Source organism: Haplochromis burtoni, unplaced genomic scaffold (assembly GCF_018398535.1).
Source record: "Haplochromis burtoni strain Fernald_Lab_line unplaced genomic scaffold, NCSU_Asbu1 Contig_38, whole genome shotgun sequence".
In the NCBI taxonomy this organism is placed as follows: Eukaryota; Metazoa; Chordata; class Actinopteri; order Cichliformes; family Cichlidae; genus Haplochromis; species Haplochromis burtoni.
This window is the reverse complement of record NW_024582399.1, coordinates 909,616-923,845: the sequence shown is the minus strand read 5'-3', so window position 1 is coordinate 923,845 and position 14,230 is coordinate 909,616. Positions and strand designations below refer to the sequence as shown.

General features: G+C 42.4%; 2 protein-coding genes across 2 annotated transcripts in view; both read left to right on the top strand.

Annotated features, from left to right (window-relative positions):
- The window catches only part of pwp2h (PWP2 small subunit processome component), a 29,515-nt gene extending 23,347 nt beyond the window's left edge, over nucleotides 1-6,168 (top strand). Inside the window, exons 7-21 of the mRNA XM_005920137.3 lie at nucleotides 147-391; nucleotides 932-1,075; nucleotides 1,161-1,231; nucleotides 1,369-1,505; nucleotides 1,719-1,867; nucleotides 1,958-2,105; nucleotides 2,222-2,372; nucleotides 3,359-3,539; nucleotides 3,635-3,782; nucleotides 4,101-4,209; nucleotides 4,586-4,651; nucleotides 4,914-5,132; nucleotides 5,224-5,374; nucleotides 5,482-5,556; nucleotides 5,638-6,168. Coding sequence (XP_005920199.1) covers nucleotides 147-391; nucleotides 932-1,075; nucleotides 1,161-1,231; nucleotides 1,369-1,505; nucleotides 1,719-1,867; nucleotides 1,958-2,105; nucleotides 2,222-2,372; nucleotides 3,359-3,539; nucleotides 3,635-3,782; nucleotides 4,101-4,209; nucleotides 4,586-4,651; nucleotides 4,914-5,132; nucleotides 5,224-5,374; nucleotides 5,482-5,556; nucleotides 5,638-5,803 — 2,160 coding nt within the window. The 3' untranslated portion in view covers nucleotides 5,804-6,168. The remainder of the gene's footprint in view (nucleotides 1-146; nucleotides 392-931; nucleotides 1,076-1,160; nucleotides 1,232-1,368; nucleotides 1,506-1,718; nucleotides 1,868-1,957; nucleotides 2,106-2,221; nucleotides 2,373-3,358; nucleotides 3,540-3,634; nucleotides 3,783-4,100; nucleotides 4,210-4,585; nucleotides 4,652-4,913; nucleotides 5,133-5,223; nucleotides 5,375-5,481; nucleotides 5,557-5,637) is intronic.
- Nucleotides 6,169-6,618: 450 nt separating this feature from the next.
- The window catches only part of eed (embryonic ectoderm development), a 19,820-nt gene continuing 12,208 nt past the window's right edge, over nucleotides 6,619-14,230 (top strand). Inside the window, exons 1-9 of the mRNA XM_005920136.3 lie at nucleotides 6,619-6,988; nucleotides 7,723-7,875; nucleotides 8,935-9,027; nucleotides 9,367-9,432; nucleotides 9,850-9,975; nucleotides 11,191-11,272; nucleotides 12,236-12,327; nucleotides 13,023-13,156; nucleotides 13,289-13,394. Coding sequence (XP_005920198.1) covers nucleotides 6,869-6,988; nucleotides 7,723-7,875; nucleotides 8,935-9,027; nucleotides 9,367-9,432; nucleotides 9,850-9,975; nucleotides 11,191-11,272; nucleotides 12,236-12,327; nucleotides 13,023-13,156; nucleotides 13,289-13,394 — 972 coding nt within the window. The 5' untranslated portion in view covers nucleotides 6,619-6,868. The remainder of the gene's footprint in view (nucleotides 6,989-7,722; nucleotides 7,876-8,934; nucleotides 9,028-9,366; nucleotides 9,433-9,849; nucleotides 9,976-11,190; nucleotides 11,273-12,235; nucleotides 12,328-13,022; nucleotides 13,157-13,288; nucleotides 13,395-14,230) is intronic.

The window sequence follows — 14,230 nt, the reverse complement described above, 5'->3', positions numbered from 1 at the left end:
TGTTCGATACATATGCGTACCGAACCGAAAGCACTGTATCGAACGGTTCAATATCGATAAGAGTATTGTTGCACCCCTAATATATACATATATGTGTTTGTAGGTGTGGTTCTGTGTGTTCATCCCTCTTGTGCATGTTTACTCAGCTGTACACAGTGAGCCAGGACGGGACGCTGTGTGTGTGGGAGAGCGACACCGAGCTGGACGGCCTCATTCTGAAGAAGAGCCAGGACAAACCCAAGCTCCCGAGACAAGGGGAGGAAGAGGAAGAAGAGGAGAGCGAGGAGAGGGACAAGGTGGAGGGAGAGGAGGGAGAGGTGATCAGAGGGAAAGTTGAAACCGCCAAAGAGAGAGAGAAGAAGAAGAATGTTCGATACAAGATGATGAGCAAGTAAGACACCTCCAATTTCCCGATTCTTTTCCTGATTTGTCTCTAATTGCAATTCTGATTTTATAACTGCTAAAGTTTACATATTTATTTTTATTTATTAGTTTAATCAGTTAAATCAAATGAGTTTTTTTTTGGGTGCTAACAACTTCAGTATATTTAATGATGTCATATAAACTTTTACCTTCATATTGTGAATATTTTCAGTTACCGGCCCTTCAATTTCACAGGGATGGATCAGAGTTTTCTGTTTTTGTCTGATTTGTTTGAAACATTTATGAGATTTCATAACTACATAATTACAGGAAGAATCCATGTTAAATTTTCAGGGCTGGGAAACACATTCTAGCTTTGTTTGGTTTGTAAGAACTTGCTGATTCTTGAGCTTTTTGCTCAGAGGGGTTATTTTTTCATGCTTACCTCACTATTTTAAGCTCTGGCTTTATTTATTATGAATATCCAGCTCTGTAACATTAATAGAAGACAATGCTGGCATTAGGATTTTAGTGAGATCTAAAAACAGCCTTTTGTTTCCACGTTCAGACACTTTTTCAACAAAGAAGGGGATTTTAACAACTTGACTGCTGCTGCGTACCACAAACCGAACCACATCCTGGTCACAGGCTTCGCCTCTGGGATATTCCACCTGCACGAACTTCCAGAGTTTAACCTCATTCACTCCCTGAGGTGAGGGAAAAGCTGTGGTTTGGTTTAAAAAGTAACAGGACAGATGTGTTTTCTCATCTAACCGTGTGGATGTGTCTCCCTGCAGTATTTCAGACCAGAGGATTGCCTCGGTGGCTATAAACAGCTCCGGAGACTGGATCGGCTTTGGGTGCTCGCGTAAGAATTTGTTTGTTTTTACGTGTGTGTGTGTGTGTGTGTGTGTGTGTGTGTGTGTGTGTGTGTGTGTGCGCGCGCGTTAGCTTACTGGTGTTGCAGAGTAAAACTCAAAAAGGTAAACACATCGACTGTTTCAGGGATGGGCCAGCTGCTGGTGTGGGAGTGGCAGAGTGAGTCGTACGTGTTCAAGCAGCAGGGACACTTCAACAACATGGCGTCGCTGGCTTACTCTCCAGACGGACAGTACATCGTGACGGGAGGGGACGACAGCAAAGTGAGTCTCAGAGTGAAGCCTTTAACTTCATGTGTCCATGCTGAGACAGGAGAACAGGGGTGGGAAACTCCAGGCCTCAAGGGCCGGTGTCCTGCAGGTTTTAGATATCACCCTGAATCAACACACCTGAATCCAATCATTAGTTCAATACCAGATAAATGAAGACTCAAGGTCTCGTCTCTGACTCCACACTGTGTTAATAAATTCCTGCAGGTGAAAGTGTGGAACACCAACACCGGCCTCTGCTTTGTCACATTTACCGAACACACCAGCAGCGTCACTAACGTCACCTTCACCTCCAGCGGCTTCGTCATCGTCAGCGCTTCTCTGGACGGGACGGTCCGAGCCTTCGACCTGCACAGGTGGGCGCTGGCGGCAAGGACGGGGGTGTATTCTTTTAAAAGATGGTTGAGAATGTATTCCTGTAATGTTGTTTTGGGTTTTTTTGGCAGATACCGAAACTTCAGGACTTTCACGTCGCCTCGGCCTGCGCAGTTCTCCTCCCTCGCAGTAGATGCCAGTGGGGAGCTGGTGAGCGCAGGAGCTCAGGATTCCTTTGAGATCTTCCTCTGGTCTATGCAGACAGGCAGGCTGCTAGAGGTAGGCATCATGCTTCTTTTTAATTACGCTTTTTCATCCTTCCTTATGAGACAGACTAACTTGATTGAAGCTGCCAGGATCCCTCAGATTAACACTTCCTTCCTGCGACCGGACAGGTCCTGGCGGGTCACGAGGGTCCGGTGAGCTGCCTCTGTTTCAGTCCGGTTCAGTCCGTCCTGGCCAGCTGCTCGTGGGACCGAACCGTTCGGCTGTGGGACATGCTGGACAGCTGGCAGACCAAGGAAACGCTTCCCCTCACATCTGATGGTAAATTCAGATCCTTCGTGAAGCCATCAGTGATCGTCTTGTGATTTGGGGGTTTTTTTTATGCCGCCACGAAAGGGGGGGGGGACAGATTGAAAGATTCAAGTTGCTTTTGTTTCTTTTGTAATGTTTGTCTGTTTGTTAGCAGTCTAGCGTCCACAGTTTTTAAGATATCATGTTCAACCTTTTGTGTGACGGTAGATACTAGAAACAGCTCAAGCTTATTTCATTTGGGTGAAAACTGCGTCCAAGTCAAGGTCACACCAAACTGAAAATCAGTAACGACTTTTTATGGATCGTCTTCAAACTTCCCAAAAATATACTAGGCCTTGACTACCTAGGTTTGCTATGCATTTGGCCTTGACTGTCATTGTTAGCAAAGTCAATGTTGAAAAAATTTTAAATAAAAGTTATCAAGTGATATATCATATGAAAGGGCATAGAGAGAGCTGTATAACACTTTTTGTTTTTTCAATACGACGCCCTATAATGTCACTATGACCCCATGAAGTTTTGTAAAATTACACATGTGCATGAATATATCCTTAAATTTATCTTAAACTTTTTGCAGCTTATAGAAGCCAAAGATTTTAGCCAGTTTTGCTCTGATTATATAGGTAAAGATGATAAAATAAACCATTTTACTATGTAATGTTTCAAGGTCAAAGTTCATGGTCACACGAATTTATTTAAAGGCTTTATACTTTCCTTTGGATTATAAAATAACAGTCATTTTGGGACATCAACACTTTCTTTGGCTGAGCTCTACAACATCATGTGACTTCACAGTAACAGAAAAACATTTATACACTGTACTGGATTTTTATTGTTAGTGCTGACATCAGCATAAAACATCAAGTTTCAGCATAGCCCTTCAGGGCGAGTTCTCTCTGTGCTTTTGTTTGTTGTATATGTCTATGTAAAATTCTGCCTCCCTCACTGTTTTTTTTTTTTTTTTTTTTTTAATTTAAATGTCTTTTGTTCCTCAGGCTTGGCAGTGACGTACCGCCCCGACGGTCAGGAGTTGGCTGTGGCCACTCTGAACGGTGAGATCTCTTTCTGGAACCCGCACACGGCCACACAAAACGGCTCCATTGCTGGACGACACGACCTGCAGACAGGCCGCAAGGAGACGGATAAAATCACAGCCAAGCAGTCCGCCAAGGGCAAGTGAGTGGATGGGATTTGAGCCTCAGGTTTGATTCAACTGGTTCAAATCATCTTGTTTAATGTGACTTTATTTTTTTCTTCTGTCTCTCGTTAAGGTCGTTTACATCACTGTGTTACTCTGCGGACGGGGAGTCTGTTTTGGCTGGGGGTCAGGCCAAGTTTGTCTGCATCTACAACATCAAGGAGCAGATGCTCATAAAGAAGTTTGAAATCTCCTGCAACCTGTCCTTCGACGCTATGGAGGTGCGACCTCACAGTCTGCTCAGCGAGTTTATTTCCATGTCACATGACTGCAGCTTACATATTTAATAGCATCGGTTGTCCTGGAAAAACAGATATATGGTTGATAGTTGAGGGTTTTTTTGTTTTTTTTTTGGGGGGGGGTTTAAGGAGACGAGGCGAACCCAAAATAGGAATTTAAGGCATTTTTTAAAAGCGTATGTTAGATGAGTAAACATGGATGGATCGGACGCTTCATCGTGAAAATGTGCATCTTTAGTCCTTGAAGAGGTTTTAATTATGACAGGTTTCACTTATCCTGTTGTCCTGCTTCACCTTCAGGAGTTCCTGGACAGGAGGAAGATGACAGAGTTCGGCAGTCTGGCTCTGGTGGATGAAGGAGCCGGGGACGGAGACGGAGTCAGCATCAGCCTCCCTGGAGTCAGGAGAGGTACAACCCTCACACGAAGGCTCAGACCAGTTATTATAAGTGTGGAAGTTGTGTGTTTGCTACAAGGTGCAGTGGTCAGAAGTGGTTATTGCTGTGATCGGACTGAAACCGCCAGAATTAAAAATCGATAAACTTTAGAAGTGAGGATTTTAATGTATTTTGATTTATTTAGGTGATTAAAAATTTGACATTTTCTCTGATTTTGACCTTGAGTTGATCTTGACTTTATGATATAATTTTGGCAGCCCTCCATGTAATTAAGTAATTGTATTTTGTTAGGATCATGAGGCCTTTTACAAAAAAAGTCTCTTGTGCCTTATTCACTGATGTTTTTGAATCGACCCTCACTGATTCTTGTGTCTGCTCATCCTTAAAGGTGACATGAGTTCTCGTCACTTCAAACCTGAGATCAGAGTGAGCTCGCTGCGGTTCTCCCCTACTGGTAGGTGACAGAATTACAGCTTGGAGCATGGTTTCAAAATGTTATCCTGTGAACACTGGATGATGGAAGACAACACTGATGTTGTCCTTCATCACAGCAGTTTTTCATGTTGTTTGCTGTTCCCATTACGGTGTTTGAATCTCGTGCAGCAAACTTCGCTGGACAGCAGCAGACACGTTTATGAAGCATGTATGAAAAGCATGCGTCCCGTTACAGACGAGCTTTGTCGGCCGGTTAGTCAAGTTGTTCTCCTCCTCCTCAGGTCGCAGTTGGGCGGCCACCACCACTGAGGGCCTGCTGGTCTACTCCCTTGACGGGTCACTGGTCTTCGACCCGTACGACCTGGACCTAGACGTGACACCGGCCAGCATACGCAAGCAGCTGCGCCTTCAGGAGTGGGCGTCGGCCATAGTCCTGGCGTTCAGACTGAACGAAAAAGCCCTCAAGCAGGAAGTGTTGGAGAAGGTCCCACATGAGCAGAGTGAGTGAATTTCACCTTATTTAACATTTTGAGTTCCCTTTTTCACTTGGAAACGCCCGGGTGATGTGAGTTGTGTGTCCTTCTGGCCTAGTCTCGGTGGTTTGCGGCTCTCTTCCTGACATTTATGTCGAGAAGCTGCTGGGTTTCATCGCCACGTGTTTGGAGAAGTCGGGCCACTTGCAGTTCTATATGACCTGGGCCCAGAACCTGCTCATGCTGCACGGACAGAAACTGAAGAACAGGTGTGTCCTCAGGCTCTCATTCACATCACAGATTCAGTTCAGCATGACTGTAAGTGAACAGAAGATGACAGCAACAAATTTTTCCATGCATCTGCTTTGGCATGCAGGTCTGGAGCCATCCTGCCCACGCTGCAGGCGCTACAGAAGAGCATCCAGAGGCACTTCGACGACCTCTCCAAGCTGTAAGTTACAGATCCTCTGAAATGTTGTGCCTTTGCCCAGATACAGCTTAACAGATCTGAATGTGTGCTTTGTTTGTGTAGCTGCGACTTCAACATGTACAACATCCGCTATGCCGTGGCCCTCTCAAAGCAAAGAGGCTTAAAGAGGGCGGCTGAGGAGGAGACAGAGGACCAGGAGGAGGAGGATGAAGAGCTGTCTGAGGAGATGAGCGAGGCTTCTTTAGAGGATGCAGAAATGATGCTGTAGGGCCACCTCAGTGCCACAGCATGACACATGTTGAACTGTAAAAGAAAAACAGATTTTTGTGTACTTGGATGTGATGTTTTAGAGTTCTTTTATAATTAAATTCATATATAACTGTGGATGGTTTTATTTGGTTTAATGAAATGTCACCCTGTATGATTATAATTATTATTATTATTGATTTCTTTTTTGTTAGCGTGTATATATAGAACATTTATAAGCAAATGTTATTTACATTATTATGCAAAGGTCTTGGACGTCTCCATATTTTTTCTAGGAAAATAAATGAAATAGATGCAGTGATGTGTATATCTTGAGGAATAGTTCTCCAGACTTCTTGACGGACATTCAAAGCTCTTCTTTGGATGTTTCTGCCTTTTGTTCTGTTCTGTGTCAACATGATCCCACACTGCTTAAATAATGTTGAGGTCCGGGCTCTGGGGAGGCCGATCCATGACTCGTAGTGTTCCACTGTGTGTTTCTATTCAGGAATATTTTACTGCATTGGCAGTGTGTTCGGGATCATTGCCATGCCGAAAAATTAAGCTGTTACCAATCAGATGCTTTCCAGATGTAATTGCATGGTGGATCAAAATCTGATGGTACTTTTCTGAGTTCTTAATTCATCATTTGAAGAGATCTTGAACACCACTTACTGAAATGCAGCCCAAACCTTGATAGAGCTTCCACCGTGTTTTACAGATGTCTGCAGGCACTCACTGTTGTAACGTTTGTCCTAGCTTGTGCAGTTGAATCTGAATGTGTAAACTGAATGTGAATGAAAAAGCAGCAATGGCCAAAGAAACACTTTGAAAGATTTTCAGAAAGCTGGAGAACTATTGCTCAAGAGCGTTTAAAATGACAGAAGTCCGGAAGTAAAAGATAAAGAAATTATTATAAAAAAATATATAGTGGCACGAAGCAAAAATATAAATAATACGCCTGCACGGCTTTAACTGGAAAATAACCGGTATTTGTGCAGTCGAGCTGCGATTCGCGATTGGCTGAATATTCAGTTTCCGGCATGCTCGTGGGCGTAGGAGCGGAAGGGGCGGGGTTAATTCCAAAATGAGGGAAAATAAGAACATGTCCGAGTCCCCTTCTCAAGCGGGAAAAGAAATACCGGCGAAAAAGCAAAAGCTGAGCAGCGATGAGAACAGCAACCCCGACTTGTCAGGAGATGAGAACGTAAGCATTTAAACCGTGTTTGATGTTGGGCCGCAGATGAGCCGTGTAGCGCTTCTGATCAGTTAGCATTGTGCTAAAGTAGCCGATGTGCTAAAGGCTTTAGCTAGCATCTTTGTTTATTCATACCGGCTGGATTCAAACAGCTGGAGCTATCAGATATAGTTATTCACTGTGGACTATTTTAGTGTCTTCAAATAAATTTTCCCGCACGTGTTCCACCTTCCATGTTAGCGCACACGTGTTTTCTTTGTGCTCAGACTGGAATTATTCACGTGTAAACCTGGGCTAGCCTTGGCAAAAAGCATCAAGCAGATAAATAATAAACTAAATACTGACCAAAATGTAGTGTTTTTCGGATGGGTTGCTCAAGAATGGTCTTGAGTTAAGCTTTGATTGTGAGAAAAATGTTATAGCGCTTTATGAACTGATTAATGAGGAATGTTTTTGTAGCAGCCTGGGCCAACCACAGCCATCTTTACTCGTCTCCTCCTTCATTGTGTTTAAACTGACCCGATAGTTTGGAAGTGATACGCTTTTGATTGTTTTTTTTTTTTTTTGTGCTATTAAAAAGTGCAGTGTTTAAACAAATAGCAAGGCAAGAAACTTGTTTACAATGTCTTCAGCACATCAGGCACACTTTGTTTATGAGTGCTCATGTTCTGGTCTCAATGCGCATGTTTAGAAGATGATTTTGCATTAAATAACACGTTTGTTTGTGTTGCTGCTGGTTGCAGGACGATGCCGTCAGCGTTGAGAGTGGCACCAACGCAGAACGCCCAGACACACCCACCAACACCGCCAATGCCCCTGGCAGAAAGAGCTGGGGCAAGGGCAAGTGGAAGTCCAAGAAGTGCAGATATTCTTTTAAATGTGTCAACAGCCTGAGGGTGAGTACGTCCAGCACACCAGACAGTGTGCAGAACCTAGAGGGGTTTACTGTGAAATGAGCCAGCAAATGTCCTGCTAACTGCCTGCAGTACAAAAAACAATATGATCTCTGGTTTGGAGACAGTGGTGCTGACATAAAGACAAGAGGCAGAGTTAAAGATGTTAAGAGTTTCATTGGCAGTTACCAGAAGGGATACGATTAGAAGGTAATGCATCAGAGGGACACCGATTTACAGACAAGGTTTGAGAGACAATGCTGAGATGGTTTGGACATGTGCAGAGGAAAGACTGGATATATTGGACTAAGGACGATGAAGATGGAACTGGGGGAGGAACGGAAGGAGGACATGCAGTGGGTTGTTGTGTCAGACGAGGATGCCAGGAAGGCAGATGATCCGCTGTGGTGTGGCGATCACTAAAGGCAGCAGCTCAAAGTGGAAGAACACAGATGGGAAATTTGAATTATTTACAGAATATCGTCAGTAATATTCAGCCAAAGCTTGTAGTTAGGGCTGGATCAGGTGACCCTGATTCCTCCCTTTGTTACACTGCAAAAGGTCTAGGCTGCTGGGGGATTCCCATGATGCATTGAGCATATCTTTGGTCTCTTAATGTTTTATAAACCAGTCTGCAATTAATCATTAGTTATTGTTAATCTCTGGCAGTGTCTCTTTGTCCTTTACTTTTCCCCTCACTTCGAACCAGTGGCAACAGATTCCTGCCCCTACCCGAGCCTTTTTCTTCCTCTTAAAATCGAGTTTTTCCTTCCCACTGTCCCCAAATGCTTCTTCATAGGGAGTTGCCTGATTGTTGGGGTTTTCTCCATGTTATTGTGGTATCTTTACCTTATAATATAAAGAAGAGATTTCTGTTGTGATTTGGTGCTACACAAATCAAACTGAACTGAATTGATTGAAGTGTCATCTAGCCAGAACAAAGCCTTGTTTTGTTTAACTTGCTTCTTAGTACACCCATCTGGTTTAATGCGCGCTCATACATACAGGATTTTTTTTTGTAGGAGCGCAAGTGGCTATTAACAACATCTGTATTTGTCTCAGGAGGACCATGGCCAGCCATTGTTTGGAGTGCAGTTTAACTGGCACAGCAAAGAGGGAGACCCGCTGGTGTTTGCTACAGTTGGGAGTAACAGGGTAAATAAATGATCAGTTATTTAAAAAGTAGGTTTAAATTGCTTATTTCTGTAGTGGGTCAGCATATTACCAGAGGTGGGAAAGTCCTGATCTGTTTACTGGTGTTTGTCCAATATATTTTTAGGAGTTTTCAAAGCATGCAGCTCACTGTAAAATGCTCGCAAAGACAATAAAAGCATGAGATTTACCAGTGTATAACAACAAGCTCCAATGACCCTGCTGATTTGCAATGACTTCTTTATCCATTTATAGTTTGGCAATGAAAGGAACATTAAAAAATGTCTTTTAAACACTGATTATTAGTGAACTTGTCCGCCTCTCACATCTGTGCTTATCCAGGTAACTCTGTATGAATGCCACTCTCAAGGAGAAATCAGACTCCTGCAGTCCTACGTTGATGCAGACGTATCCTTTGACCTACTTCCTCAATCCTTCTTTGCTCTCATTTGTCAGTTTTCCTAACACACAAAAAGTCCTGCAGTTTGGTTTTTAAATACTTCTTTATTGCTTAGATGACAGAAGGGCAGTCTAGACGGGTTTAATGCCTCGACACCTGAGCTGAAGGCTAACAGCGAGGATTAAGATATCTGATATTTTTACATTATCTAGCCATCTGAAAGGTATTTGAACTCCATAAAGGCTCTGCAGCTGAGAGCAGAAAATATACAGTGTAAATGGAAAAGAGTTCAGGGGGTACAGAGAAGAAGAGACGCTTGTTTGTGCTGAAGTTTGAGTGACTCTGTGCAGCTGACAGCAGGACATCTGAGTCTGTTAAAGAAAGGTAAGTGTAGATTCTGTTCAGGTTTCCTTGACTTTGCAAAGGCAGACGAGAACTTCTACACGTGCGCCTGGACCTATGACACCAACACGAGTCACCCCCTGCTGGCTGTGGCCGGATCCCGTGGCATCATCCGGGTGATCAACCACATCACGATGCAGTGCATCAAGGTAACTCGTCAGTCTTCACCCAACTGCTCCATCACTTCTGTCTTTTAGCAGACTCCACAGTTTTCAAGATATCGTTTTGAAATTTTGTGTGATGGTAGATACTAATAACAGCTCAAGCTGATTTAATTATGGTGAAAATCAGGTCATGGTCAAACCAAATGTGAAAATCAGTAAAAAAAAACCTTTATGGATCTTGTAGTTAGTACTGCAGGGTGGCTTTTTAATTTATTGTATATGAATGGATGTCTTGATGCATGCTCAATCATCCAGGTAAGTAAATCTCCAAAACTTGATTCTGGTCATCTGGACGTAGCATTTTGTGGGAGAAATGTTTCGTCACTCATCCAAGTGACTTCTTCAGTCTCAGCAGACTGCAGGTTTCCCCAATCTTAAAAACAGTACATTTGCATAATGACTGAAACCAGCCCACTGAAGGAACAATGGGCTGGGAGGGCAGTTCCTTAGGCTACATCCACACTAGCCCGGATAGATTTGAAAACGGCGTTTTCATCTGAAAACGCTCCGTGTCCACACTAGCGTTTTCGGCCGTTTTCACAGAGTTGAGCGTCCACATTGAAACGGCCCAAAACACTTACGTTCCAGTCCTGCACATGCGCAAAAGCGAGTGAGAATTAAATAATTTGAAGAAAGGCTATCTGGAGCAGGTACAAACTGATATTAACCTTTTTTATTAGAGCTGTGAAAATTGAGAGCAATCAAAACAACTGCTGTATAATGCACTCCGCTATCTTTGTTTAATTGGTCACATGACTGCATCACATGACTAAAATGCGTCATCGTTTTAGAAAGTCTGCATTTTCAAGTGTCCAGCACAGCTCCGTTTTGAAAATGCTGCATTTTTGAGAGCGTTTTCAAAACTCTTCCCTTGAGGAAAACGCTGTCTCAGTGTGGACGGGTTGCAAAACGGAGAGAAAGCGATGTGTTTTCAAACAGCACTGCTGTAGTGTTACTGCAAGCTTAAAATAATCTGTATCACTTTCAGTGCACAGAAAATAGTTTTATTTGATTATGAAGCATTTTCAGGAAGCAACTTATAACAGTAGAGCTTTATTTACATTTTTTTATTTTTGGAAAGACTTGCATTTAATGGCCCAGAGGAATGATAATAACTATACCGAATTTCACTTCATCTGCCCCAAGTTGTTTTAATTGCACAATGTGAATTAAGAAGTCATTTTTCCCCTTCTTTTCCAGCATTATGTAGGTCACGGGAACGCCATCAACGAGCTGAAGTTTCATCCGAGGGATCCCAATCTGCTCCTCTCTGTCAGCAAAGGTAAACAGTGATTATAAAGCACCTTTGAGCTCTTCTGCGTGCAGTTCAAGGGTTCTTCCCGGCTCGTTATGCACACATAAGCCGGACGGCATCACCTAGAGTTACGCCAATAACCTTGTGTTTCCTTATTTAGCAGAGATTTGCTGATTATTATTTTTTCCCGCTCCTTGGAGAAAAAAAAAGAGTTAAGCTGTGTCGCAGAGAGGGCAGAAAGACCAGCAGTTTGTCATATATTTCACTGTGAGGTTAATACAACAGCAGCAATGCATTTATTAAAAAAAAAAAAAAAAAGGCCCATTTTCTTTGATGGCTTTATTGACCCTCACTCAACAATAAAAATCATCCCGGCAGTAAAACCCCTCTCAACTGTGATTTGTTGCTTCAATCTAAAGAGAAAAAACAGGTCACCTCAGACTCGAGTGTAGTGGGGATAGAGTTTTATTTCCACGGGACTGTCAGGTGGTTCCTTAATCTGAGATAAATCAGACAGCGGGGTTTGGATCTGTCACTGAAGGTCATGTGAACGGCAGCAAAGTTTAATCTTTCCTTTAATCACTGAAGGGTGTTTTTTTTTTTTTGATTTTTTTAAAACACCCTTCAGTGTGACTATAGCTGCTGGGAAGTGCAAAGGTGGTGTGAGTTTTTATGCTTTATGTGATATTTTTGATATATTTAACATGATTAATCAGAGAAACCAACGCTTATCATGTAGAAAAACTAAGACTGTGTTCAAATAAAGTTGTAAAGTTCTCAAAGAAGAAATTCATTAACAAAATAAAATATATATAATTCTACCCTTAAAGTATTGAATGCAATATAATATAAATGCATAGATCAAACTATGTAAAAAATGTAAATATAGAGGGGGGAAAAAGAAAAAAAAAAAAGCTGTGAGCATCTCTTTCACTGACCGGCTGTAAAACAACAATCAGACTTTTTCTTAAAGTCATCTCTTATTTTCAGATCACGCTCTTCGGCTGTGGAACATACAGACGGACACTTTAGTGGCCATTTTCGGAGGCGTCGAGGGTCATCGGGATGAAGTTCTGAGTGCTGTGAGTTTTACAGTATATGTGGGGAAATTTATCTGGGACATAACAGTGACTATTGTGCAACAGGGGAAAAAAGATTCTGAATCGGTCTTTAGGGGATGACTGCACATGTTGGCACCATTACACCAGACAGTACTTCTGTATTGGGTTATTTGGGGGGGAAAAAGCTTTTCCTCGACAGCTGACACCACAGACTTGTTCATGTTCTACTTCTCCGAAGTGACTAGTGAAAGTATGTGTGTTTATTTTCAATCTGATTGAAAGTAAACAGAAATTATCCATCTGGTATTGACTATTTTTTACTGGCATTAGATTTTCAGCCTCACAGCAGTATATGCACGTGTGAGGCTGATTCTACAGAAAAAGCTGAATACAAAGTGTGGTCATTTCAGTTTTTGTTTTTATTTTTGATTTTTGGGGGGTGGGAATGAGTTTCTTTTAATGGTTAAAATTGCAGTTTAAAAAATTTCAGATCACAAGCTTGCCCAGTTGTCGGTGGTGTTCCTCTGGGCTGTGTCGTTGTCAGGTTTATCTGTCTATTAAGACCATCCCACCTTATTCTGTTACTTAACTTACACAATATTAAATCATAGTTGTCTGCTAATTTTCTGAAATGGTGACAAAACAGATGTTTTAGGTGAATGTGATTAAATTCTGTCTGTACTGACAGTTCACATTATCCATTTCCTGTTTTGTAGGATTTTGATCTCCTAGGTGAAAAGATTATGTCATGTGGGATGGACCACTCGCTAAAACTGTGGAGGATCAATTCGGAGAGATTGCAGAAAGCCATTCGCGCGTCTTATGAGTACAACCCCTCAAAGACAAACAGGTGAGACGTCCAGAAGCTTTTTCTGTGGTCTGTTTTCATATCTGTGGATTTACATACATGGCATTATATTTTCTTATGTTGTTGTGGGGTTTTTTTGTTTGTTTGTTTTTTTTTTTGTTTTGTTTTTTTTAGGGCATTTGTCTCACAGAAAATCCACTTCCCCGACTTCTCAACACGTGACATTCATAGAAACTATGTGGACTGTGTGCGGTGGCTTGGTGATCTTATTCTTTCTAAGGCAAGTGAAAGGAAATCCTTTAATGCTACCCAAAAGGGTTTTTTGGTTTTTTTTTTTCTTTTTAAGTTACCGTATATTCTACACTATAAGGTGCACTTAAAATCCTTTCATTTTCTCAAAAATTGACAGTGCACCTTATAATCCGGTGTGCCTTATGGATGAATTATGGTTGTGCTTACTGACCTCAAACTTATGTGGTACACGGCGCTCAAAAATGCTCAAAAAAATGTTTTAGTACGACTTTGTTAAGCAACAAAGCCGCACTGCTTGATGGATTGTTGGAGCATTATGGCTATTGTATCTAGGGGACTCAGAGTAATCTGGGTCCAAAACTCAGTCTGATTCATGTCCCAAAGTCGAACGAGCACTGCGGCATCGCTGAGAGTTCATCTTTAATAAAATGATCAGCGTTGCTGCTTTACCAGTTGTAACAATTAAGTTTAACATCCAGACATCCATGAAAACAGAATTTATTCATTTTAATGGCGTTAGAAGTTAGCAGGAAGTTAGCTCGCTAGTTTCCACCTAAACATGATATAGCATGTTCTGACTGAGAGATTTCTGAAGAAATTAAAACTTACAGCTCTGCCATCACTTCCAACAGAAAACTAAACAGCAGTGACGTTTGTAGGTTTGGACTGGCTGGGGTATAATGATATGCTACTAGCAACACGGGGTGATCGTGGCTCAAGAGTTGGGAGTTCGCCTTGTAATCGGAAGGTTGCCGGTTCGAGCCCCGGCTTGGACAGTCTCAGTCGTTGTGTCCTTGGGCAAGACACTTCACCCGTTGCCTACTGGTGGTGGTCAGAGGGCCCGGTGGCGCCAGTGTCCGGCAG